Source organism: Typopeltis vanoorti, chromosome 12, assembly GCF_054136105.1.
Source record: "Typopeltis vanoorti isolate ZY-2024b chromosome 12, IOZ_Tvanoo_1.0, whole genome shotgun sequence".
NCBI classification, from domain to species: domain Eukaryota; kingdom Metazoa; phylum Arthropoda; class Arachnida; order Uropygi; family Thelyphonidae; genus Typopeltis; species Typopeltis vanoorti.
In genome coordinates, this window is record NC_143560.1 from 112,293,544 (window position 1) to 112,320,515 (window position 26,972).

At 35.7% G+C, this 26,972-nt stretch overlaps 1 protein-coding gene across 5 annotated transcripts in view; it reads right to left on the reverse strand.

The window, feature by feature from the left end:
- LOC150101139 (uncharacterized) overlaps positions 1 to 26,972 on the reverse strand; it is a 916,744-nt gene that overhangs the window by 637,561 nt on the left and 252,211 nt on the right. For all 5 annotated transcript variants that reach the window (XM_090401523.1, XM_090401522.1, XM_090401520.1 and 2 more), the window contains 2 exons: positions 12,866 to 12,925; positions 10,712 to 10,847 (listed from right to left, as the gene is read on the reverse strand). In XM_090401523.1, coding sequence (XP_090257649.1) covers positions 10,712 to 10,847; positions 12,866 to 12,925 — 196 coding nt within the window. The remainder of the gene's footprint in view (positions 1 to 10,711; positions 10,848 to 12,865; positions 12,926 to 26,972) is intronic.

Below are 26,972 nucleotides of genomic sequence, written 5' to 3' on the forward strand. Positions count from 1 at the left end.
GTCTCCAATCAATAGGCTGAGGATTTGAATCCTGCTGCAGGCATGGATGTCTGTGAATGCCTTTAGGTGGGAGATGGATTTCATCACCTGGTGTGAGATGCCTTTCTTATTGGAGGCCTAAAGTGGATTGAAAAAGTTCCATATTTGGTCTCTAGAACAGGGATTTTTGGATTTCATAAAAATAAATACAAGAAGATATTTATATATAAAATCAATAAAAACAGGAAAAAATCCTTAATCTGCCCATGGTATGCAATGATGAGCTGAAATGGCAAGCAAAAATAATGAATGGTATGTTGACAAAGTTGTGTGTGTGGTGAGGAGGAAGGAATGAAGTTTGTTGATATGGGTGAGATGAATTTGAGAGATGAATTGAATTGTATAAGATGACATTTAAATGGATATGGAATGAACAAGAGATCAGAAGAATAAGAGATGAAGTGAAAGATCAAGAAAGTTGAATAGATGAGAATGAGGTGAAAGATGTGAGTGAAGTACTTGTGAATGAAGAGGCTCACATCTCTTTTCTCTCACACTGTGCTCCTCTTCATTCACAAGTACAGTCACATTTCACATCTCTTTCACCTCATTCTCATCTATTCAACTTTCTTGATCTTTCACTTCATCGGGAGTGAAACCTTTCTTGATTTTTCACCTTCATCGGGAGGTGATGCATAGGGGGTAATGCATCTACTCCCTATGCATCACCTGCCACATTATCACCACATGCCCCATAAATTATGGGGCATGTGGTGATGGGGGAGAGAGATTCACAGCTGAAAGTTGACATGGGTAGGAATGGTTATAGACCAGAAATATGAATGCCATCGGTATTAAGAAAGGAAGATGAAATTGATGCATTCAATGTGTTCATTCATGGAAAATTTATTGGAATAAATGAAATGTGGGCTGGGTCGGAATGATATTCTTCAACCAACTGATGGGAATAGAAATGGAAAGGTATGATGTATTTCCTGTGAAAAGTAACAACAAGAAGGGAAGTGCTACTGATGGCAGCAGGGAAATTATACTTGAACAAGGTGGAGGTGAAAAGGGAAATAGTGGCAATGGTTCTGAGGCAGAGGATGTAGTGTAGAAGTAGATAGGATGGATATTTAGTTAGATGGATAAACAAATGTATACAAGAACTATGTTAGATTTTGCCTATACATTTCCTTATCTCCATCCATATATGGATATTCTAATTAGGACAGGTTACATGCTGATGAAAGCTAGAAATCATGACAAACTCAAGAGAATACTATGTTCAGTCCCATGGTAACAGTTATTGAATGAGAAGAATATCAGCAGAGCACAGGACGTTTTGAAAAGATGCAAAAATAAAGCAGTATCTGAATATGTTACTAGAATTCAAAGAACAAACAGGATGGGAACAAAATTTATGTGCAACATTATTAAGCAAGAGATCAATAATAATGAGAATATGTGGCAGGAATATCATGGGAGTACAGGTAAAGACTTATGAAATATATAAAGCCCAGGCCAGAAAAGTTATGAGCATTGTGTGGAAAGCTAAAATAAGAATATGAAAAGAAATTGACATGCAGGTTTAAAGCAATCCAAAAGAATTTTAGCATTAACCTTCAAGTAAAAGAAAGAATGAATGTAGAAGAATAACATTAGTGAATGCATCCCTTGTGTCAGAACGCGATTGTTCAAATAATGAGTGCTCACTTGGCTAGGATTTATCAACCTGGTGTATGCAACATGGTGCAAAGCATTACAAATACAGGCAGCCCTCGGTTTACGCCGATTCACAATAACTCTGGTTGCCTGCATGTGCTTTCTTACTGTAGCATGGTTGGTTGACTGAGAAATGACACTAGCAGGCACTATAGTATATGAGTGTTTACCGAGCTGCCACGACGTATATGTATCAATAGTTTTAATGTTGAATCTACCTAATTGTTCTATTTAATTTTTTTTGCATACATACATATTTAAATTGATAAAGTACGTAATTACATACGCCGATTCACAATAACTCCGGTTGCCTGCACGTGCTTTCTTACTGTAGCATGGTTGGTTGACTGAGAAATGACACTAGCAGGCACTATAGTATATGAGTGTTTACCGAGCTGCCACGACGTATATGTATCAATAGTTTTAATGTTGAATCTACCTAATTGTTCTATTTAATTTTTTTTACATACATACATATTTAAATTGATAAAGTACGTAATTACATACCATGTCTGATAATAGAAGCGAAGAAAAATTAGCAGAACTTGGTGTTAAGAAGGCACGGAAATCAATCACATGTGAAAAGAAGATGGAGATGATGCGAAGAATGGAAGATGGGCAGACACATGCTAATGTCTGTAGAAGTATGAACTTGCGTCCATTGATTGTTACTACAATTATGAAAAATGCAGATAGAATAAAACAGTCTGTGCAACAATCTACAGAAGCACTAAATGCAAAACATGTATGTTATAGCAGGGGTAAACTTCATGAAAAATGGAAAAATTATTATCATTATGGGTAGATGACTTGAATCAGAAAAACATTCCTCTGACGCAGGCTGTTATAACTGAGAAAGCAAAAACAATTTTTGAGGATCTTAAAAAGACAGATGGAGGTGAAGAACATTTTTAGGAAGCAAAGGTTGGTTCATGAGATTTAAGTCTCAAAGTAAGTGCCACAGTGTCAAATTATGTGGTGAGGCAGCAAGTGCAGATGTTGTGGCAGCGGCTGCTTTTCCTAAAGAATTTCAAGACTGTGTAGAATAAGAAAGTTATCCTCCTGATCTCATTTTTAATGTTCACGAGACTGGGCTCTACTGGGAAAAACTGCCATCACGCACCTTCATTTCCTGTGAAGAACGTTCCGCTCCAGGATTTAAAGCTGCAAAAGATAAACTTATGCTTTTGTTGGGTGCAAATGTCTCCGGAACTTTGAAGCTTAAACCAATGTTGGTGTACCATTCACAGACACCACACACCTTCAAGGGTCTAAAAGCCATGCTGCCAGTCTACTTGAAATGGAACAAGAAAGCTTGGGTTATATAAGACGTTTTTATAGATTGGTACACAAATTATTTTTGTCCTACCGTGCTTCACTTCTGTAAAGAAAATGATTTGCCAGCCAAGGCATTGCTTCTCTTGAATTCCTCGAAGTCGTGCATAAATGCTGGAAGAAGTTTTCACCATGCTCCTTTTAAACACTTTGCTGACACGTCGTTCCAAGCTGCCTCTATGTTGTTAATGCCCTTCAAAATATCGAATGACTGCCAATAGTCTTTAATAGTTTTTCCTGAAGTGTCCAAGACTCTTACTATTTCCATAAATGTTATACGGAGGTAACAGGCTTTATGCACGACTTCGAGGAATTAAAGCAAGAGGAGAATGTTATTGAAGGTGTTACCAAGCTTGCGCAAGAGGTGGGATTGCACGATATTACAGCTGAAGATGTGACAGAAGTCTTAGAGAGCCATAATAAACCGTTTTCCAATGAAGACTTAAAACAATTAGCCAAACAATTAAGTCAACATCCAAAGGAGGAGAAAGAAAATGAAGACTGCCCTCTGAGAGATATGAAAACAGCCGATTTACAGCGTATCCTTTCAAGCATAGACACATTGACTGATGAACTCTGCAAAATGGACCACGATTGAGAATGGACTGTGAACATAAAAAGGAGTGTAATCGCATCTATTCGACCTTACACTGAACTCCTTAAAGAAAGAAAAAGAAAATCTGGGCAGTTAACACTGGATTCGTTTTTTTTTTAAAAATGCAGGTGATCCGAAACCAGGAACTTCAACATAAAAATATGTAATATCTTTTAGAAGTTTCATATTTTTTGTATATAATTTTGTTTTGTTTTCGTTATTAATAATTTTATTTTAACAAATATATGTATGTATTTTCAAAGCTTTAAATATAATAATGTTACAAATACTTCATGTGCATATTTTTTGACTGCGCAGAACATAACTTCATACCTCCCATTAAAATTGGGTTCGCTTTACGCCGGTTTTTTTCAGGAACGGAACTGAGGCGTAAAACGAGAGCTGCCTGTACATTGGATGAAGAGATAGGTATATGAGAAGGTTCTAGAGCAGTTGTATAACCCAGATAACAATTTTCAATTCTATTTCAGTTCTCAGAAAAGATCCCACAAGAATAGTAAAAATGTATGATAGTTCCATTTACAAGGGCAATGCAAAAACTGATGTGTCTAACTAGCAACCTATCAGTAAATCTGGAGTGATGGTGAAGATTTTAGGGGAGTTAATTAACAAGAATTCACATACAGAAACAGGCTGATGAACACACTATACTTTGCAAATAACAGCATGGGTTTATTAAGGGGAGGCCACATTAGCAATTTACTTATATTTTAAAATAATGCTTTGGCTGAGTTGAATAAAGTGAATAGATACAGTGATAACATTGGATTTGGTTAAGGCATTTGATGGGATACCACTTGAAAGTCTGTTGCATAAATCAGAAAATATGGGATTGGAATATAAACTATTGATTTAGATAAGTGGATGACTGATGGACAGGTATCAGAAAGTGGCGTATGTGAGCATAAATCTGTAGATTTCAGTGGTGTACCCAAGGGATCAGTCTTTGGATCATTGTTCATATAGATTAGTGATATTGGGAAGGATCTGATAGATGTTCAGCTGTTCTGAAAATGTGAGATAGGCAAGGTAATCAGAGATGCTGCCAATATATAGCACTTACAGAATGATTTGAATAAGCTAGAACAGTGGTCAAATGATACTCACTATTATTTCAATGGTGATAAACAAAGTTTTGCACTGTGGAATGGCAAAATTTCCAACAGCATATTATATTGGTAAGATTATGCTTGGAGAAACTGATGAGGCTAGGAATGTTGGAGTTATGGATAATTGCAGTTCTGAAGCAAACACTGCCATATAGGGATAAGGAAATCATTTTGCCTCTTTAGAAGGCCTTGATACAACTGCACCTGGTCTATTGTGTGCAGATTTGGTCTCATCTCCTGTGTTCTAAGGAGATAAAGAAATTGTGGGAAGGGCACAAACTACAGAGGTTGGTAATGAAGAAAAACAGGATGATGTGATGGAGGTCTATAACCTTGTGAATGGGTACCACAGGATATTGTCTGATTAATCTAATGAAATTAGCATGGAGGAAACTAGAGTGCCACTTAGTGAAAGACTGGCAAAAGTTGCTGCTGAAAAGTTTTATTTTTGTAGTCAAGTAGCAATTTGGATTTGTAATTTGGTGTAGTTTTGTTTATTTTTTATAGCTTAGAATAACTTAGTGATTGTGGAGATTTGTGTGTTTGAAACAGGCTTTTATTTTTTTACTATTTTTGAAGCTTGCAATGAATGATGATAAAATGGTGGCACAAACAAGATCAGAAAATCGGGCAAATCAAGCAGTGTGAAAATCAAACATAATTAACAGTGTGGACTTTTTTGAAGATGATACATTGTTATGAATACAACATGTACATGTGGAGCAATGAGAAGACTGTTTATGGAAAGACTGAACAGGAGATGAGATAGGGCATGGAAATGTCGAAAGTGTGATATTCTGATTGACTACAAGTTATTAGTAAATGTGAAACTGGCTGATGCTAGAATGAAAGAGTGAATAATTGAGGGAGAAAATGACTATGAATCATGGAATGAAAGCAAGTTCAGGAGCAAATGATTGGAACAAAACTTTGGAAGAGAAAGAAAGTAAAGCTGAAGAAACGAAAGTGGGTGACACTGTGGTAGTGAAGAAATGTTGTAATGAGAATATAAAAACGAATGATAGACAGTGTAATGGGCAAGATGAAAGTTTTGAAAAATGAGTTGAACATAATAAGAAGTGGAAAATGAAAAGCATGCACAGTGAGATGAGACGTTGGTGGATATGAATGGAAAGCAGAGAAAAAGAGGTGACAAATGACTCAAGAATTGTGATGTGTGGAGATTTCATTATTGTAGTAAACGAAAGATTCCATAAGGGTGTTTTCCAGGAGGGAGAATTAGCAGAATAATTGATGCATTAGATAATAGAAGCAGATGAGCAAGTGAGCTGGTGGTGGTGGTAGTTGTTGGAGCAAATGACTTGTTTGAACATGAAGAGTATGTAAGAATGGATATCAATAGACTGCTGAGGAGAGCAAAAGATTACAGTGTGGTTGGAAGGGCGGTCAGTGTGTTGCCTAGATATAATAGTGATGAGTTGAGACAAAGAGCAGGATCATGAATGGTATATTGGGAGAGCTATTTGAGGAAAAGGGAGTGGAGTTTGTGAATGTCTGGGATGCACATGAAAGAAAGATGAAAAGTACAAAAGTGATGGGTTGCATTCGAATGGATTTCATGCGAGTCAGTTAGAGAGACTATTGCTGCAAGGAGGAGCAAGTGATGTGAGCAAGAGAGCAGAAGTAAGAGCTGAAGCAAAAGATCAGGAGAGTAGAACTGGTGATACCGAAGTTATTATAAATGAGAACAGTAGTACTGTGACTAATAATGATAAAATGAAAATCCAAAATGGACAGGAGAAGGGGGGGGGGGGAATTGAAGGGTGGATAGGAAGACACGGTATAAGGAGAGATGTTGGAAGTAGTAGTGAATGTGTGTAATGGGGATGGTCTGTAGTTGAGTCTGATGAGATAAATGGGTTAAGGGTGATAAAGGCAAATGGGAATGGTTAGGTGTGGGGAAATCACAATCAACAAGTGGCTTGGGCAGGACTGGATATATATATATATATATATATATATATATATATATACCCAAGATAAAAGTGCTGCATTTATTTACAACTGTCAAGAGATTCAGAAATAAGGGAAATGAAATAGTTTCGTTTACTCACTAAAAATTGTTGGAACAAGTGACATATGGTTGGATTAAGGATGATATCCTGACAGGAATAGAAATGGAAAGGTATGATGTTTTCTCTGAGAATAGAATGGACAAGAAGGAAGAATGGGCACTGTTGGTGATAGAAGGCAATTATGCCCATGCAAAGTGAAGATGCAAGAAGTAGTGGTGATGGTTTTTGTCAGTACAGTGTGAGGTGGATAGGAAAAGATATTTAGTCAGATGCTGCTATAGGCTGGGGAATATAGGGGTGTTGATGAATGTAAAAGTAACTTGGGTTAGCGAACAAGGGAAAGGTGATTATTATGGGTGATTTTAATTATGGTGGTATAGATTAAAATGAAGAGATAGCATCTGAGAATATGAAAAATGAATTTCTTGAGAGACAACAATCTCAGGCAGTGTATAAAGGAGAGCACACGAGGATCGAGAGTTTTAGATCTGATCATTTCATTGGAGGATATGATTGTGAGTGGGGTTTTGCACTTTCCTCCAGTTGGTGGGTCATCATGAAGTGATCACCTGGGTTGTGCTAGTCATAGGAAGACCTGTGAGGAAAGGATGTTCGGAATTACAAGGCTGGTGATTACAAAACACTTAAGAGACAGCTTGGAGCTATAGCATGGAATGAGGTGTTAAGAAAGTGGGAGATAAATGCTGCACGGGAACTGACCAAAAGATATTTAACAAATTTAACAACACAGATGTACAAATGTATTTCAAAGGTCAAAAGACTGAATAAATAGGTGTCAAATGGATGAATAAAAGTATTAAGCATGAAATTTGGAAGAAGAGGATACTGTGAAGGCAGTACAAGATGATTAATGGTAGCAATCAATTGCATATGGATTATAAAGAGCAGGTCAGGAAGGTGACTCAATCAGAACAGAAAAACTGCAATGTAAACAGAAATTAGCAAATCGGCCAAGAAAAACCCTAGAGTGTTTTTCAGATATATGGCAAGTAGAAGAAAAAATGATTACGTAAGATGATGTTAATGGATGAAAATGATAGAATGGTAAGTGCTGCAGAAGTCATCATTAAAGTATTTAATAAATAATTTATAAGGGTGTTTCATCCTTATCAGGGTGAAATCATGAAAAACTCAAGTGTAAAGGACATAGGAGAGGAGGGCTTAATTGTGAGCAAGCAGGAGGTATATGAGAAAATAAATAAGCTCAATGTTAATAAGGCAATAGGATTTGATAACATATCACCATGTGTCTTAAGGGAATGTTCCAGGGAACTGGAAGTAGCAGTGGCATGCCTATTTAATAAGTCTTACAACAACACAGATTCCAAGAGAGTGGAAAAACGATAAAATTGTTCTACTATGTAAAGGTGGTGATAAGGCTGTGACTACAAATTATAGGCTAATCTGTATACATCTGCATATAATAGGATTGGATAACAGACTAGTATTTGGATCAGTGACTGGCTGTCAGTTGTATATAGGGGTGCAGTGCCCCGAAGAAGGATGTTCATTAATAGTGTGCTGCAGGGATCTTGTTCAATTTGTATATTAATGATATTGGGATGGATTTAACTGGTAATATGCAGCAGTTTGTAGATGATGCAAAATTGGGGAGAGCAATGCAGAGTTAAGCAGATGTTGCCTTACAGGAGTACTTGAATAGATTGTATGAATTGGCAGTCAAGTTCCACTTACCTACCCATTTTCAGTGGCTGGTGAGTGGAATTCATTATCTAAGTGTGTTATGAATGTAGACACACTGAATCAGTGTGTGAATGCGTGATAGTGTGTACCTCCCATGATGAGTTTCTGACTCCATCAAGGTCAGAAATCAACAATAATAATAATAAATACATTTTTTGTGATGAAAAGTGGAGAATGGACAAGGGGCATCTATGGAAGTTAAGTTTGTGGGCAGTTAAGAAAGGAACGAGAGCTAAATTTTTTCCCTCACACAACAGTGAGGTAGTGGAAGTGTTTGTTGATATAGTGAGTCTCCGATAGATGTATCTGACATTAATAATAATACAAACAAAATTATTATTACAAAATTACAAAACAGAATTATTCCATTGAATACTGAATCCATTATGATTTCAGCACATTCAAGCTACTGAAAGTTTCCTATTTCAACAAAATATATTCAATAGTCCAAATACCTATTACATGGCATGGTGTTTTATTATCATATACACCAAGAAAATTGAATCTTTGGAAAGTGCAACTGTAGGAGCGGCATGCTTAAGATAATGAAACTTACTGGAAATTACAATGCATAGTTTTGTCAGAATGCAAGACTATTATACAGAACAAAATCGGTTCATAATGCAAAGCCCATCAAACTATTCTTTCTTTCAATCCTATCATACTATGTTGCTTCCAGAAATATATTTTATACATTCTAATCATCTCATTTATTCATTACAATTCACGTAAAGGAGTGTTTTTTGTCAAATGATGCACAATATATAGCACAGTGTGTAGTATATAAATGGCAAATGGACATTCATCAAGAAGCAAAACAAAATCAACAGATATTCATGGATCGAATTTCCTCATATCAAAACACTAATCTGAATAGAAATAATAGATTAAAGGATTTTATATTATTATATTTAAAACATCAGATGCTAAAACAAAAGGTATGCTGAATTTTCAAGTATTTCAATCAAGCAAGCAAATTCCCTGTTGCTTTTTAAGAGAGGACATTAAATTGACACAAATTCAGTTTAATGTCCATTGACTGAATTTCTAATCCTAAAATTATAGTGTGTTTTTCTAATATTTCCTTATGTCCAAAAGAAGCATCTCACCAGATCAGTCTGATAGCAATCAATGTAAAGAAATGCCTAGAAATGCTATAATAATTATAGTATATAACAATTATATAGTATATATAATTATTATAAATATATAATAATTATATATTCAAAATATTATTATTATTTAGGATCTCCATGAAGGCAAGACTCCAGAGAAGTAAGACTGATTGTAGGAGACCCAAAATCTATCATACCATTTCTTAAATGAATTACTATTATTACTGTTCACTTTTCTTGCCTTTTCCATTCTATCAGGTTATGAATTCCACGATCCAATCATCCTCCATGTAAAAAAGCCACTTCTCATGACTCTTACTCTCTACTTCCATTTGCAACTTCCAGAATATTATTACACATAAGAAAGGCTAGATATCATAACAGTAAATGACACTGGTAAATGGCAATGCTGTTCCAAAATAAAAATGAATAAATAATATTACTGTGAAACTTAATACTTTGAAGGATTAAGTTCTGAGTTCATATCAGGAGGTAGTTTAATTCTTCAAAATTAAATAAATACTTCATGCAACTTTAAACATTTTGTTAAATGTGTCTGGGGGAAAAATTGTCATTTATAATGACATTTTTTATATAGTGCAGAATATACTGTATGTGTACTATTATTATTATTATGTGACACCTCCAGGGAGTCCAAAGACTCATCGAAGGAGAGTGTGCCAACAGCATCGAAAGATTGATTCCCTTTCAACTACTAACCGCACTCAAACTTGCTTGACTTTTTGCATGGGCTATTAGTAGCAGAGGCTCTATCAACTGACCAACCTTTGCTGTACTATAAAAAAGATAATCCACACATTTAAGATTTTAAAAATTTCTGATTTATTAAAAGCCTAATTTTGAATTTACCAGTTTACAGATTTTTAATAACATCTTACAGAATCTCTACTTAAGGATTTTTTAAAACATCTTGAAATTACTGTAAATTTTGTAAATTACATTTGAAAAATGATATATTCTTCTTTTAATACTTTATTCAAGTGTAGGCAAACAAATTTCCATGCAAAGTAAATTTTGAAAACAACCTTCTATTTTCATACTTAAATTTACCTTGTAGGCAATATGAGATTTGCGTTCTTTGACAGTCTATAAGCTGTTTGCATCCGATTAGATCCTCGAACTTTTTTAACACCAGGAAATTCATACTCTAAATCATCTAATCGAAATTTTCTGATAAAGTCAAATCCTGAAAGGTAGGGGGGAGGGAATGTTATATTAAAACAGCTCTCAAAGATCGTAAATAATCATCATCTGCAATCATGAAAACAAGTAAGGAAATAATTACAAGCAATCCAAAAAAGAGGTATTTTGGAATCACACATATAGCAGCATTACTCAATATCACAACACTTGACCTAGAGTCTTTGATATATGTGCTGAAAACATTCTGTTTATTCTAATTGTGCCATTAAAAATGGAATTATATAATTATATAGGTGAGAAAAAAAAATTTCAATGATTAGTCTTGAACCTAGCATTGATTTTAACAATGAAAACTATGCTGAAGGTAATGATTATCATTTCAAATTGTTTTGCAAATAAAAAAAACCAGTCCAATTTTAACAAAACAGAAAAACCATTTACCATTTTAAACTAGTTTTCCAATAAAAATGGAATTAAAATGGGAGAAAAATATTGAGACATGATCTTTTGTTCTTAAACTACTCTTAGGTTAAGAACAAAATTTTATTAACTTTTGGCAACAAATGATTTCGATGAGCACATGGAGAATGTGAGGATGAATATCAGGAGACTATTGAGGAGAATGATAGACAACAGTGGAGGTAGGAAAGGTAGCTGTTGCCCAGGTATCACAAAGAGTTGGGATAGAGCAATAATCATGAAGAGTATAATAGCAGAGCTGTGCAAAGAGAAAGGAGTGCGCATGTTTAGAAATACTCAAGTGTTATTGATTATTCAATCATGCTACATGATATAAACAACACCTCTCGTGGTGTTGTTTATATCACCAAAAAATAGAATAGAATAGATAGAAATATTGACTAAATGACCACATTCTTGAGGAAGTAAATGATGAGTCTATTGACCCCATTTAAGTTACCAAAATAATAATATGTAAATATGGACTTGACTGGTGTTTTGTACAGATGAATTTTGGTGAAAACTGGATTCCAGATTCTCTCTCTCGGATCTCCTCATGTCTGGGGACTCGTGACCTTCCTGATGATGTTTTGCCATTTCTTTCTCCCCCTGTGCTTCTCTTATTGTTCTAATTTAAGTCCAGTGATTCTTGATATTTGGTCAATCCACCTGTTGGTGGGTTTTCCTCTTTTTCTTTCCCACATGGTTTACCCTGCATAATTATTTTTTCCAGGCAGTTGCCTTCCCCTCTACATATGTGTTTAAAATATTGCACTATTCTCTTGTCAATTATGTTTATCAGTCTTGTGTGGATATTCAGTTCTAGGATACTTTTGTTTGTTCGATTTTCTGTCCAAGACACTCTTAACAATCTTCTCCACACCAGAGCTCAAACATCTCAATTCTTCTTCTATGATCTAAGATGACAGAAGAAGAATTCTGCTTTGTTTTCACTATATCAGCATATCGATGTAACTACCAAGGTACTAAAGATCATTTTACTTCTTGAAGAATGTGCTCATCTAGTCAATATTTCCATTTATTCTGTTCTTTAGGACTTTAGTTTTACTACCATTGACTATCAACCCAATCAGCATTGCATTTTTACATAAATTATTTAAGTGGTTTTGATGGTCAACCAGTATAACATCATCTGCAAAACAGACTGCTTATGAGCATTTGTCATGCTGAACCTTCAAGAGTTATTCCATGCCCATTTCCATAGAAATTAGTTTTACAGCAGTTAAAACAAATATTTACTTATCTTGTGAGGCATTCAGTAAGAAAGTGGTAGCAAATCCTAGTATGCATTCTTGAGAAAAATGTTCCACCTCCTGTTAATGAACCCATCTAATTAAATGGTATGAAAATAAAGTCCCCAAAATTGCCAAGATATAAGTGGTCATTTGAAATATAGTCAGTCAGTGAGGGGGAGACATAAACACTCCTTTCCTCCACTTCCATCAAATTCTCATCACAGGAATATTTCAATTCAAAAAATTTATTACGTAATTTTAAATTGTTACATCCATTATATATACACTATACATTTTTTTAAATAAAATAATTAAAATAACAAAACTTAATTGCTTTAAAAATTACCTGGTAAATCATCTTCTCCTGGCTGGATTTCAGGACATATGACACTGTTTGAAATATCCTCTAAAAGTAAATCAATAAGTTATTGACTTGTTTGTGGATGATTAGACAGAGTATGTATTGTTCACATTACAGAGTAACTGAAAAAATATTTTTGCTATATGGTGTTTTAATCTGGGAAAACCTTTAGACATTATAAAGAGATTTTGTAATGCTACAATGTTCTAAATTTCATTTATAATACAACTACATTATTATTATTATTAAGGGTATCTCCATGGAGTCAGTAGACTCATCATGGGAGACCCAAACTATCAAAACAATACCTATCATACCTCTTCTTGAATTGTTCCATCAATGTGGTACACAGCTGGTAATCTTTTAATCCCAAAATGCATAATTTTACACTTTTCCACAGTGAACTGACATCCATTATCTTTTGCCCATTTTGCCAGCTTATTTTAATCATCCTGCAAACACTCAACATCAGCTTGATTTTTTATTGCACTTCCTAACTTTGCTTCATCAGTAAACAACTGCATATCTCCCTTCAAGCCATTTCCTATATCATTTATGTACAAATTAAACAATAACAGACCAAGCACAGAGCCCTGAGGCACACCACTGGTCACCTGCCTCATCCTGGACTCTGCTCCTCCATACACAACTTTCTGGTATCTCTCTGTGAGCCATTCTCTTATCGCTATCACCAGTTTAGTATCTATCCCCATCTGCTCTCATTTCTGCAACAGTATTCCATGGGATATCCTGTCAAAAGCCTTAGCAAAATCCAGAAGTATTGCTGTGTAGCCATTTCCCTTGTCCAACTCAGATGCCATTCTATTATAAAAAGTTAATGAATTGCTAAGCCAGGATCAACCTTTAACAAAACCATGATTACCTCTATAGAGTATCATATTCTGATCAACCAATTCTTGAATTCTGTACTTAACCAACTTTTCTAATACTTTTACCACCACTCCTGAGATGGTGATTGGTCTGTAATTAACTACTGCAGTCTTAGAGTCACCTTTAAGCAAAGGAACCACTTTGTCTTCCTTTCACTCCCTAGGGACCATACCAGAGTTCAAATGGAAGTTAAATAACCAAGTAAGAGACGTTGACAATTCCTTTGCACATTCACGCAACACCCAAGCTGATATTCCATCTAAACCTACAGCAGTGTTTGCATTTAAATTCTGCAATATACTAAGTACCTCTGATTTATTAACTTCAATTCTCACATTAGTTATTGCTACAGGTACAGAGATATCCTCACTTGGGTGACAGAATTTTGGAAAGTGATCACTCAGTCAGTCTACTATTACATCTGAATTGGTCACCTCAACACAATCAGCACTGACTAAGGTTATCCTTCCAAAGTCATTCTTCCACATAGCAGAAGAACTCTTTCGGATTACCCTTGATCTCCTTGGCTAAGGTCTTCTCATAATCTGATTTAGCTTTTCTTACTATGCTGGTAACCTTCCTAGCTTGAGCCTTGTACTGATAGCCTTTCTTCTTGTAAATTATCCATAATATTTTATTTTTTTGCAGATCAAGCTTGATACCACTACTCATCCATCTAACGCCTACCTTGTTTGTTTTCCTGACCACAGGAATACATTCTGATATTGTCTTCCTCAGATACCTGCTGATTATATCCCATGCACTGCTAACATCTTTCCCCTGCAATATGTACTGCCATGGGACAGCTGTAAGCTCACTCCGAAGCTTGTTATAATTACCTAACCTGTAATTCCATATATACCCCTTCTTAAGAGAGAAATCCACAAATTTTGCAACCTCCCAAGTCAATACCACATGATCGCTCTCTCACCAATTGGAGGTAACGAGGACACCTTACTTATGAACATGTCCTCTGAACCTATGACCAGATTCAACACTCTCACACCACAAGTCCCTTCAGTTATGTGCAGTTTCAAGTAATTATCTCTTAGAAGGTATATGAATGCCACATGATATTTCCTCCTTCCAATTGATATCATCGTAATTAAAATCCCCCATAATAATCACTAATCCTGCACTCATTGCACTAATTTGCTGATGCATGAATTCAATATCACTCCCTGTAACCCACTGGCCTATAGCAGCAACCAACTATATATTTGGTTGCATTGGTCACTATTTCACACCAGACCGCCTCAAATGAACTATCATTCACACGTCCATCCTCTTGATATACTGCTTTCTTTGGCTAAAACTCATCAGCCATTATCAACAGTACTCCCCCCCCCCCTGTTCTATCTTCTCCATCCTCCGTGAAAATACTGTACCCCTCACATTCAATTCCAGTAACAACATCTTCTGCTGATTTCTGAGCCAAATTTCACTAATGCCTACAACGTTTGGTGAGATTGCACTGACTAATGATAAAAATTCTTCCCTCTTATTTCGAATGCTTTTTGCATTAGTATACAAAAATTGCATTAGTATCCAAAAATTCTCTTTAGTTCTTGTAATAGCTTTAGAACTGATATACATTCTACTAATTTCAGTAGTCCCATGCCAATTTTTATCCACTCTATTCTTCAAATTATTCTGCAAAAAAAGGATCAACAAATATACATTCACTGCATAAGTTTCTCCCTCTTACACTCAACATTTTCAATTTTAGTTTCCCTACCCAATTACTTGAACTTGTTCAGAAAACAGCAACTTCTTCAAATGCTTATGACCTTCCATTTTCAGATGCAACCCATCTCTTGCATACAGCTGTCTTTTGCCTTCAAACATACTCCAGACATCAACAAATTCCACTTCTTTTTTTGCACATTCTTGCAATCATATCATTAATTATAATTGCTCATCTACTTAACTCATAACTGTCAAAACAAGGTAGCACACACACACTATCCTCCCTTTGACACTTTTCTTCTTCTTCACGATATCTAACAATGTTCTTAAATCTTTTGCTACCTGATCAATACTACCACTCAGGTCATTTGTACCCACCATAACTATCATCATTTCTGCATTATGCCCTCTCTTTATTGCTAAAGTCACTCTCTCTATTGTTCCACCAAACAAGCACTCCTCAGGCTTACTACTCTCCATACCCTTGAATCACCATATATTACACAACTCATAACTTCATTCAAACCCAAACAAGTGTCACTCATGGCCTCATTTTCTACACTATTCAGCATGACTCTCCCAATTTCATTACTTTCCCTCAACACTCTTTTACTTACTCCGTCACTTTCACAATATCTTATTTCTTCTAGACTTCTTGTGCTTTCATTCTTTTGACTCCCAATCACTTCCATACTATTCATTACTTCATCATTCACCAAAGACTCTCTCTTACTTAAACCTGTTCTAGTTACTTCAGCTAAAGTAATCTCAATAGTCCTAATTTCTCTATTCAACACATTTAACTCAGTCTTAATATCCTGAACCTCCTTACTGAGCACTTCCAATTCCTCTTGCAGGGTTGAAGGTCGCTTTTCATTTTCATGAACTCCGGCCAAAGCTCTTCTGCTACGGTCCCAACATTTGCTTCCATTCTTAATCACTCTAGTCTATCTAGACACTTTTCACATACGTTAACGTTTTCATTCTTCTCGTTTAGCCAAACAGTCCACAGATCTTTCACATTTTTCGGTGCATAGATATAGCAGTTTCTGAAACGCATCCACTGCGAAAAATCCAAGGCAGAGCTAGACTTTTGTTTCAGAAGTCCTCCATGTCGATGACGTATGTTTCTTTATGGATGCCATCTTTAGATGCTGAAATAGTGCAACAAACAGGTAGCGAAAACACAATATAAACAACAAAGTTTTAACAATAACACCACTGAAGGTCATTTGTATCCGACTGAAGCACAACGGCAGCACAATTTGTTTAACCTGCAGGGCACTGAAGGCAAATTCAGCAACAAATATGACATTTCCTATAAAAAAGGGAATTAAACAGAGAGATGCCATTTCCTAAATTATAAGAACAGCTGCTGCAGAGGATATAGACGAAAGGTCTTTCATCCTTGTAAATGTGACATCATGACAGATAAATCTTTTGCTACCTGATTTATACTACCACTGGGGTCATTTGCACCCACCATAACTATCATCTTTTCTGCATTGTCCCCTCTCTTTATTGCTAAAGTCACTCTCTCTATTGTTCCACCTACATCATCTTTTATATGCTACTTATATATATAACCTGAAATCGAATTCCTCGATCTCATGACGAGTAGAATTATTCCTTTAGGTTTAGCTGTATAAAAAGGTTTTTCCTACTGCAAATCAGGTAAAATGGCCGCTAGTAACTGAAATGACAGATATACATTGATCAACTGTGCTATATAAGAGAGGAGTGGGAGGAAGATGATCCTCCTGTGTATCATGCAAATGAAGTGCTTAAACAGTATCCTTCATAGGACAAAGCATAATATTGAAAAATCGAAAAATTCTACAAATTGTAGAATTGTAGAATTTGTGGACCTGTGGTCTCTGTTTGACAGAAAGGATTTGTACAATGCTGATGGACTAAATCTAAATGGTTTTGGCGGTAGGTGTCTGGAGAGAGCTTTGCTCACCAAGCATGCTGAAGTGCAAATACAAGAAACTTAAGCAATTAGGGTGGAAGCAAGTAAGTTTGTGTGAAGGCACCCATGAAGCAAGTGACTTTGAGAATGAACAAGAGAGGAATCTAATCTCTCAAGCAAAAATATTGAATAGGATAGTCAATTCAGGAAGCAAAGACAGGTGGGGGACATAAAGGGATGCTATGAGTTTCTATATACTAATGCCCGAAGTGTCAGAAACAAGAGGGAGAAGTTTTTTGGCATTGGTTAGTGCAACCTCGCCAAAAGTTATAGGCATTAGTGAGACTTGGCTAACAGCAGATGATGTAGCTACAGGGATAATGTAAAAGGTTTAGTATTTTCAGGCAAGATAGAATGGGGGAAGGAGAACTGTTGATGATAGCAGATGAATTGCAGCCAAAAAGAATAGGACATAAGTGGGAGGGTGGCTGTTCATTTGAAACAATTTGCTGTGAGATTAAGGCCAGTATATACAATTGGTTGTTGCTATAGACCAGGGAGTACCACAGATGATCTGAAAGACATGCATCACCAAATTAGTACAATGAGTACAGATCGAGTGATTATTACGAGGGACTTCAACTATGGAGATATGGACTGAAAGGAAGAAAGATCACATGGCAGGAAGGAAACAGAATTTATACACTTGCTAAGAGATAATTACTTCAGGCTGCATGTGATGGAGGGAACTAGGAGTGGGAGAGTATTGGACCTGGTCACAGGATTAGAAGAGCTATCCATAATCAAGGTGACAACATTGCCTCCAATCGGTGAAAGTTACCATGCATCTTGACTTGGGAGATTGTAAAACAAAAGGAATATTTTATCAAGAATGGGTATTTGTGGAACTACAATGCAGGTGATTATGACATGCTTAGGAAGAAGCTTAAATCTGTGCCATGGCATAAAACATTGTAAGGTAAGGATGTTAACAGTGCATGAGATATAGTTAAGGGTCATCTAGAGAAAGCAATATTAAATTGTATATATAGGAGAAGGAGGGTTAATTTGAAGAAAATGCTGTGCAGGGTATATAAAGAGAAAGGTGACCATCATGGCAAGATAGGCAAAATCAGATTATGAGAAGAATCTAGCCTAGCAGGGCCAAAGGAAATCCCAGAGGTGTTTCATTATGTGGCAAGTAAGAGGGAAAAATGATTACGGAAGATTAACCTTAATGAGTGATGATGGTCACAAGGAGACAAAAGTGGATAAAATAGTCGTTACTGAGTGACCACTTTGCAAGGGTATATCATCCAAGTGAGGTTACTGCTTTAACTTATGTGACAGACACTGATGTGGAAACAGAGGTGGATGAATTGGAGGTTCTTAGGATATTGCAGAATCTCAATGTAAATGCAGCTATGAGATTAGATGGGATATCAGCTAGGGTTTTGCAAGCATGTGCAGGAAAACTGGCAATGCCTTAAACTAAGCTCTAATTTAAGTCTCAGCTCTGGTAGAGTTCCAAGGTAGTGAGGTCAAAATAATTCCTTTGCACAAGGAAGGTTCTAAGACTGTAGCAAATTATAGACCAATCAATATCTCAGGCATGGTGGTAAAAGTACTAGAAAAATTGGTAAAAAAGAGAATTCAAAAATGGGTAGATAAAAATATGATACTGTATCAGGGGGTCAACATGGCTTTGAGAAGAGGTTGGTCATCTCTTAGTAATTTATTAACTTTTTATAACAGAGTAAGAGCTGAGTTGGATAAAGGAAATGGCTACATGATGATGATTTTGCAAAGGCATTTGACAGAATACCAAATGGAACTTTGTCACACAAATTAGAACAAATGGGGATGGATATGAAACTGGTTAAGTAGATAAGATGGTGGATAGAAGAGTGGATAAGAAAAGGAGGGAATATGAAAATACATTTAAGTTGCTTAAAGGGTTTTATAGGACAGATGCAGGGGAAATGTTTCAACACTTGGCTAGAAGGACCAGAACAAGGGGTCATCCCTGGAAGTTGAATAAAGGTGTGGTTAGCAGGAATGTGAGGAGTGGATGTTTTGCTTGGAGAGTTGTGAATGAGTGGAATGGGTTGCCAGAGATATCGAAAAGTAGTTTATGGAGAGGCAGAATCAAGGTTAAAACAGGTGACCAGTGGTGTGCTGGGACCATTGCTATTTAATCTGTACATAAATTAAATAGGAAATAACCTGAAAGGAAACATTCATTTGTATGCTGATGATGCAAAATTAGGAAGAGTAATAGTTAATCAATGCAACGTGGAGAGCTTGTAGGATGATTTAAATAGGTTGTCAGTTAATGTCAGTTAAATGGGCAAAAGTTAATGGGTGTCAGTTTAATGTGGAAAAATGAAAAGTTATGCATTTTGGGATAAATAGATTACAAGCCATGTATCACTCCAGGAAACAGATGAAGCTAGAGATTTAGGGATGGTGGCAGACAGGGTTAATGTTTAGAGGAGATATTGCTAAGGTAGCCCATAAGATTACTTAGCTATTGAAAGACACATTAACATGTAGAGATAAGAAATTTGCTATTCCTCTTATATATATATATATATATATATATATATATATATATATAAAATAAGATACCAAGTTATTTTAAATATAAACCTGTTTTTTTTTTTTTTATATGAGAGAGAGAGAGAGGAATATCTACATCTGGATTACTGTGCTCAAGTCTGTTCTCCTGGGGATGAGGAAGCGGTGGAAAGGATTCAGAGGTGAGTGACCAAAATGGTGAATGGCCTGTGGAATGTTCCCCATGAGGACAGATTGAAGGTGTGTGGATTGCAGAATTTGGTTGATAGGAGAAAAAGATTTTTTTGCTAAGCTGTGGCAGTATAATCAAGCAATAATGAAAATCAGAAACAAAAACTCATAGCTATGTTGTGTGATGCATGGGTATACAACAAGTCTAAAAGTAGATTAAAAGCTTTTAACCACCTTACCAGCCATTATGGATCAAATACACATCCTCATATGCTTCGTATCCATCATATATTTCAATGTAATATCAATGTTATTATCCTGATGGGTGATTATTATCAAAGTCTAGTGATGTAATTAACATTTTTCAATCACAGTTCAAGTAACACATGCTTCAAGTTTTGGCAAAGCTTTGGTAGTAGAAATTAAAATGACATTTTACATTTGCACAAAAATAGTCTTTCACAAACATATTTCACAAAAAACAATATTTCCCAAATATCATAGTAAAAAATCTTCTATTGCAATGTTAATTCCTTAGTAATGCCAGAATTTTAATTTGACAGATGGCAGTGTTGTTCACAAAACGAAAAGTGGTCATCTATCTGTGACAGGAAACAGCCACTCAATTGAGAGCATGCCTTACTTGAAGTACATTGAAATTAACAGAGGGCAAGTTGTGAGTATCACTCCATGGTCTTTTTCATTTATGGAGGAAACTATCATTGGCCATCTATCTGAGTATGCTCAAAAATTTTCTGACCTGCAGATCAAGAAAGATAATCCATTATTTTTTCAGATTTCAAAATGCCATACCTCACTATACGAGAGATTTCTGAATCATTTCACAGGTTGCTGTGGAGGTGGTCAATCTGTCATTTCCTGGCGATTGTGAGCTCCCAACTTAAACTGCTGAGCTTCAGTTGGTATTAGTATAGAACAGTGTACTCTTCCACCTTTACCAACAGACACTTGAAACTTGAGACCAGGATCAGAGATGTTATTGTGAAAATAACATCTGATATTCTATGTCATATGCAAGAGGAGATTAATTACTGGCAGGACATGTGAACTGTCACTGATTCCCAGAAAATTCATTTAAAAATTACTTGAACAATGATTAATCAGACGATTCGTTTAAAATGTAATTTACTGAATAATAAGAAACAGGAATTAACCACAGTTGTAACCACAAAATTTCTGTTCCCAATATTATTATTAGTATATTCTTCTGAATGTTGAAGACTCAACAAGGGAGTAGTTTCTACATTTAACAAGAGTGATTATGATAATAAACCTTTTTTTAAAAGGGCCTACAGACTCATCAAGAGAGGCTCAGCATGTAATATATCCATCATACTGAATCTTAAATTCATTCACACACAGCATTCAAAACACATTTAAGCAATGTATTCCACTCACTCAACTCTCCACATAAAAACACTTCTCATGTTACAACACCCTTTCACAACTTTTGAGGATGGCTCCTGCTCCTTGTCCCTTCCTCTTTTTCTGCCATTTGAAAAAGTTCTCACATATCCATCCCAGCCAAATATGCGAGCAATATTCCATTGCCAGGCAGACTTTGGAAGCAGAAAAGTACACTGAAGTTTTTCAGCAGAAGTGATGATTAAGATGTTTCTGTGCTAGGAAAGGATGAAGGTGCAGGTCAGTTCAAGGAGGGTAATGTGATCCTGTTTGGATAGCAGGTTATTACTGAAGGTTAGGAGAAGGGATGCAAGCTCTTCCTTCGTCTTCCTCACTCGTCTCTTAAAGATTAAGAGATGAGTGAGAACTCTTTGGTGGCACTGAAGTCTATAAGGTTATCTTTGCCCCAGTGAAATAGAGCTAGGAGATTAAAATTCAGGATTTTGGTAAAGTGAATCTTGAGGGTTCCAACAATTGGACACTACAACGTTTTTCAAATAAAAAGGAGGAATGGGGTGTACTGGCTTTGACTGTGGATAGGATTTGAAATCACCTTCTACTCTTTTTAAATCCTATCTGGATAAATCTAATAAAATCCATCCCTCACTAATTTAAATGACTATCATATCACCTCTTTTCCTCCTATCCACCAAACTCTACAATCTACATATTTTCAACCTGTCTCCAGAGCCAGCATTCCAGTCCTGTTATTGTCTTAGTCACTTCTCTGGACCCTCTTCAAAGTTTCCACATCACAACAAAAAACCAAGTGACCAAATATGAGCACAATAGTCCAAGTGTAGTCTGATCAGTGCTTTATACAGTGGCATGACCACCTCTTTATCCCTACAAGCTGGAGTAATTATTACAGTGACACATTATGATGTGCAGTCTTTGCAAGTGCTGCAACGTGCCCTCTAAGCTTCAGTCTACTGTCCACCATCACTCCCAACTCTCAAATCTCATCCACTTCCTGCAGTACAGCAACTTCAGTATAGTACACAGCCTTATATTTCAGCACTTCAAAATGCAACGCCTTGTACTTATTAACATTAAAACTACAATCCCACTCCTTTGTCCAAGTCAACAGTCTATTCAAATCTTCCTGAAGGGAATTAACATCAGCAGTGCTACTTATAATTCTCCAATTTACATCATCAGCAAACAACTGAAGATCCCCAGTCAGTCCACATGATATACAGAAGCGAACAAATTAATGAACAAGCCGAATGGTTGTCACATTTTTGGTTTGGGTTTACTATTTTCAGTTTTGGTTTTATTTCACTATTTTAGTTATGTGCAACATGTTTTAACTGTCTCTATAATGTTTATTAATACTGTTGTGCATTTTTAATAGTGTAAACAAGTTGACATTCGTAGTTTTATTCATTTTGTGTAGCTATAAAATACATCTCCAATAAAGTGTTCAAAATTAACAGCTCTTTCTCAGCACACATCCATGACTCAAAGACAAATTGCCAATAAGTGTGGTGTTGGTTTGGGTACTGTTAAATGTGATTTTAAGGTTTAGAGAGACAGGTACCTTTTTTTTCATTCATGACAGAAAAGGAAAATGTGGGCAAAAAAGGAAACTACACTTACTAGTTAGGAAAAGCAAAATGAATTCAAGATTGTCTGCTGTAGACTTAAATAGAGACTTGGCAGCTAGTGGGATTAAGGTTTCTAACATGACAGTCCATCAAAAATTGTTAGAAGCAGGTAGGACTGCCCATAGACCAAAAAAGAAACAACTGTTGACGATGGCTATGCAGAAAAAAAGCTCCAGTGACTGTTAGTAACGGTTCCTACCCTCGCTCCTATTTCGAAAGGCTCTAATCTATCAACACTTTTCGCATTCATTAATACATTCCTTCTTTTCGTCCATAAAACTAACGTTTTTCTGTGCATAAGTGAAACAATTTTCGCAACACATCCACTGGGAAAAATCTTGGATAGCCTTGACCGTTCTGCTGCAACTGTGCGCTCCTTTACGGACGCCATTTCCACAAAGCTGGAACAGTACAACAGACAAGTAACAAAACTCCAACAAACACTACTTAAGGACACTTGTAACTAGCATGGGGAGAGGGAGGGGGGAATCACAACGATCCGATAAAAAGCCACACTACATGCTACTTAAAAATATTTTTCTCAGCAAAGTTTCAAATATACCGCTATGTTTACTACCGACTTTGTGTCGCATTTCTCTCATTATTAACTCTTTTATAAAAATAAAAAAAAAATTACTGAAACCACAATGTCCATTAACAAATTCATGCTGACCAAGTAGATAATACTGTCCTTTTCTATCCACGTCAGTATATGAGCTGCTTATTACTGGCATATTTATGCAAAAATGCAGAATACAGGAAAATCTTATCTTACTCTGTTGAGATCAACATGGATAAACTTACCAAATGTATTAGATCAGTTAAAAATCCCATATAATTAAGTTAATTATGAGATTTTTAACTGATCTAAATACGTTAATTCGTTAATTAAATTAACGAATAAATAATAATATAATTATAAAATTTACAATGATATGAATTCAATTACAGAATTCATATACATTCCAAAGTTATGAAGCTTCTATAAAAACTACTTATTATAGCCTACCTACGAATATGACCTACTAATGTAGTCTGCATCTCAATTCTTGCCTAAGCTCTTCAGTAGAATAGGGACCTAGAAGCTAGAATAGGGACCATAGTAATGGTCCCTATTCTAGCTCCTATTTTGAAACGCTCTAATCTATCAATTATGTAAGTAATTTTATACAAAAATGTTCACTATTCACTAGAAAATTCTACACTTGTTGCAGAATTGTTCTATATTCATTTACAGATACAAATTATTCTTGTTTGTAAATTATACACATTACAATCTTTTTCTGTAACATCCCAGATGAGTCTTTGATTCCATGGAGTCTTGGGATAATAATAATGAGTCAGATAAATAAGTATGAAACTCCACCCCACCCCTGATTCTACCTATATTCTACAACGTATTTATCACCGTTTTTATTTGAAATAGAAAATTTTAATTACTCTCTATTTAAAATTATTATTATTACATCACACCCTCAGGGAATCCAAAGACTCATCGAGAAACCAACCTTCATCATCTAACACCAACATTATCTACTGCCGCCTATCACCACTAGTACTTTCACAGACAATCACAAACATCCATGCCCCTGCGGGATTCAAACCCGCAGCCATTTGGCTGGAGAGCGGATACGCTAACCACTCGGCCAACCAAGCCTAATTCATTAATAGTTATGCAATTATTATTATTATTATTATTATTAATTCCATGTAAAACGGAGAATGAAAATTACCAGCTTTGGTTATATACTGTATTTACTGGAGTATAATTCATACTTATTTTCCCAAAAAATTAAGGTGAAAAATCGTAGTGCGAGATATATGCGGGGATTTACGGAAACAGAGGCGTAGCTAGCGGAAGGGAGGGAGACAGTCCTACCCTGGCGACACTGAACCTTTTTGAACTTTTGTAGTTAATTCTAAATTACAGCCTCGAGAACTCATTTCCAAATATTGTAATACTATTGCGAATTTTCCTCACAATTCCTGTAAGTGTTGCTAGTTATGAGAGTTTTTTCTAAATAAAATTGATTAAGAATTACCTACATTACTATATTTCATACACTTCGCCAATGTCATCGACGATTTTGCTAACAGAAAAACAAGAAAAATAACATTTTATAATGTTGAAATTAAAGTTTTATTTCAAAAATAAACATAGTATTTTAATTTATGTCCCTATACGTCATTTTGGTAATATTTTTGGTATGTATTGAGAGGGGCGGCAAATTCAGGGACCGCCCCAGGCGGCAAATGCTCTAGCTACACCACTGTATGGAAAATAAGGTTTTTCTAAAAAAAAAAAAAAAAAAACTAATTTGACGTTTATAATTAAATTCTCAGTATTCATTACAATTTATAAGTGCTCATATTATTTATAAAATGAATGCATTTAAATTTTAATTACCAACGTTATTTATTTACGCGATCAGCCGATCACCATCACCACGCGATATATTTGAATCTTTAGAGACACTGCTTCTGTAATTAAATTAAAAGAAACATTTCATTCTTGCTTGCCCTTTTATCATTTCGGATCACCAAGATTTAAAAATAAAAAATACTGAAAATGGGTACGATTTACCAAGAATCTCCTATTCGCTATCACTACTTCTAGTCTACCAGAGCTGTTTCCTCGTATGCATTGCCAATGTCATCTACCCAAATATCGTCATCTTCGATATTTGGGTAGATGACATCTTCTCCCGTCCAGGGTATTAGAGATGCCAGTTTTTAAAAAACTCCTGGCAATTACTTATGGCGAAATCATGTCCCAAGCTATCAAAATCCACTTTCACAAGAGTTCTAATGATGGTCTCTTAATCTTCCCTGGCAGAGTCGGGTCGTAGCCGCCAGTTGCCATCCACTCCATGTAGAATTTAGTACGAAGTCCTTTAATGGTTTGTTGACCGATAAGATCCAAGTGCTGTAGACAAGATATAAGACCACCAGGAATAATGGCCACATCAGTGGCCATTATTCCCTGCAGAGCCGCATTTACCATTAGGCATATGAGGTGCAAGATGGGGGCCTCACTCTCTACGGGGGGCCTCATTTTGAAACCTTACTCCTCACAAAGAACAATAAAAATAAAAGCGTAGTTATAGTTGCAAAATAAAATACTTATTTTTAAATATTAAATTCATAATATAAAAACAAGAGGCCGCTAAAAAATTTGTGAGGCTTCCCGCTTCCATTTGAAATAGATTGTTCTTTCCTTAGAATATAAAACTAACAGGAACTCTGTATTCCATAAAATTCATGTATGTAAGCGTACCATTTCTTTGCTGGATAATATTCTGTCCGCCTGCTGAGAGAACATGGATAAGAAGTGTAGTTTGACTGTCATGTCCATTAGACGGTTTGATAATCCTTCATGCTGAAAAGAACACTTAACTACATTACCTGGCGTACGTAGTAGCTACGTTCTGTGGCCTACAGCAAGAAACTCAGTTGCTTGCCTTTTGGTCGGTAACTGGAATCTAAGTTATATCAGACTAAATACCTATGAGTTATATTAATTTTGCTGCTTGTTTTTATCGTATAATTATAGTTTTTAATGCCAGCGCAAAATAAGAAATCCTTTCATATTTTCTTCACTTCATATTGTATCACTTTGGAAAATCAATGTCACTATCAATTTTTTTTTCTAATTATTTTAATCGCCAATACATTTTAAAATTCTCCAAGAACTTGATTGAAGATAATTATTTTTGTCAAACAATTATTTTATAAATTCATGAAAATCCGAATCTAAAAATGATACAGCCTCCATCTGTTCCAAATTAAGTTTCCTATTTTATTCATAATCTTA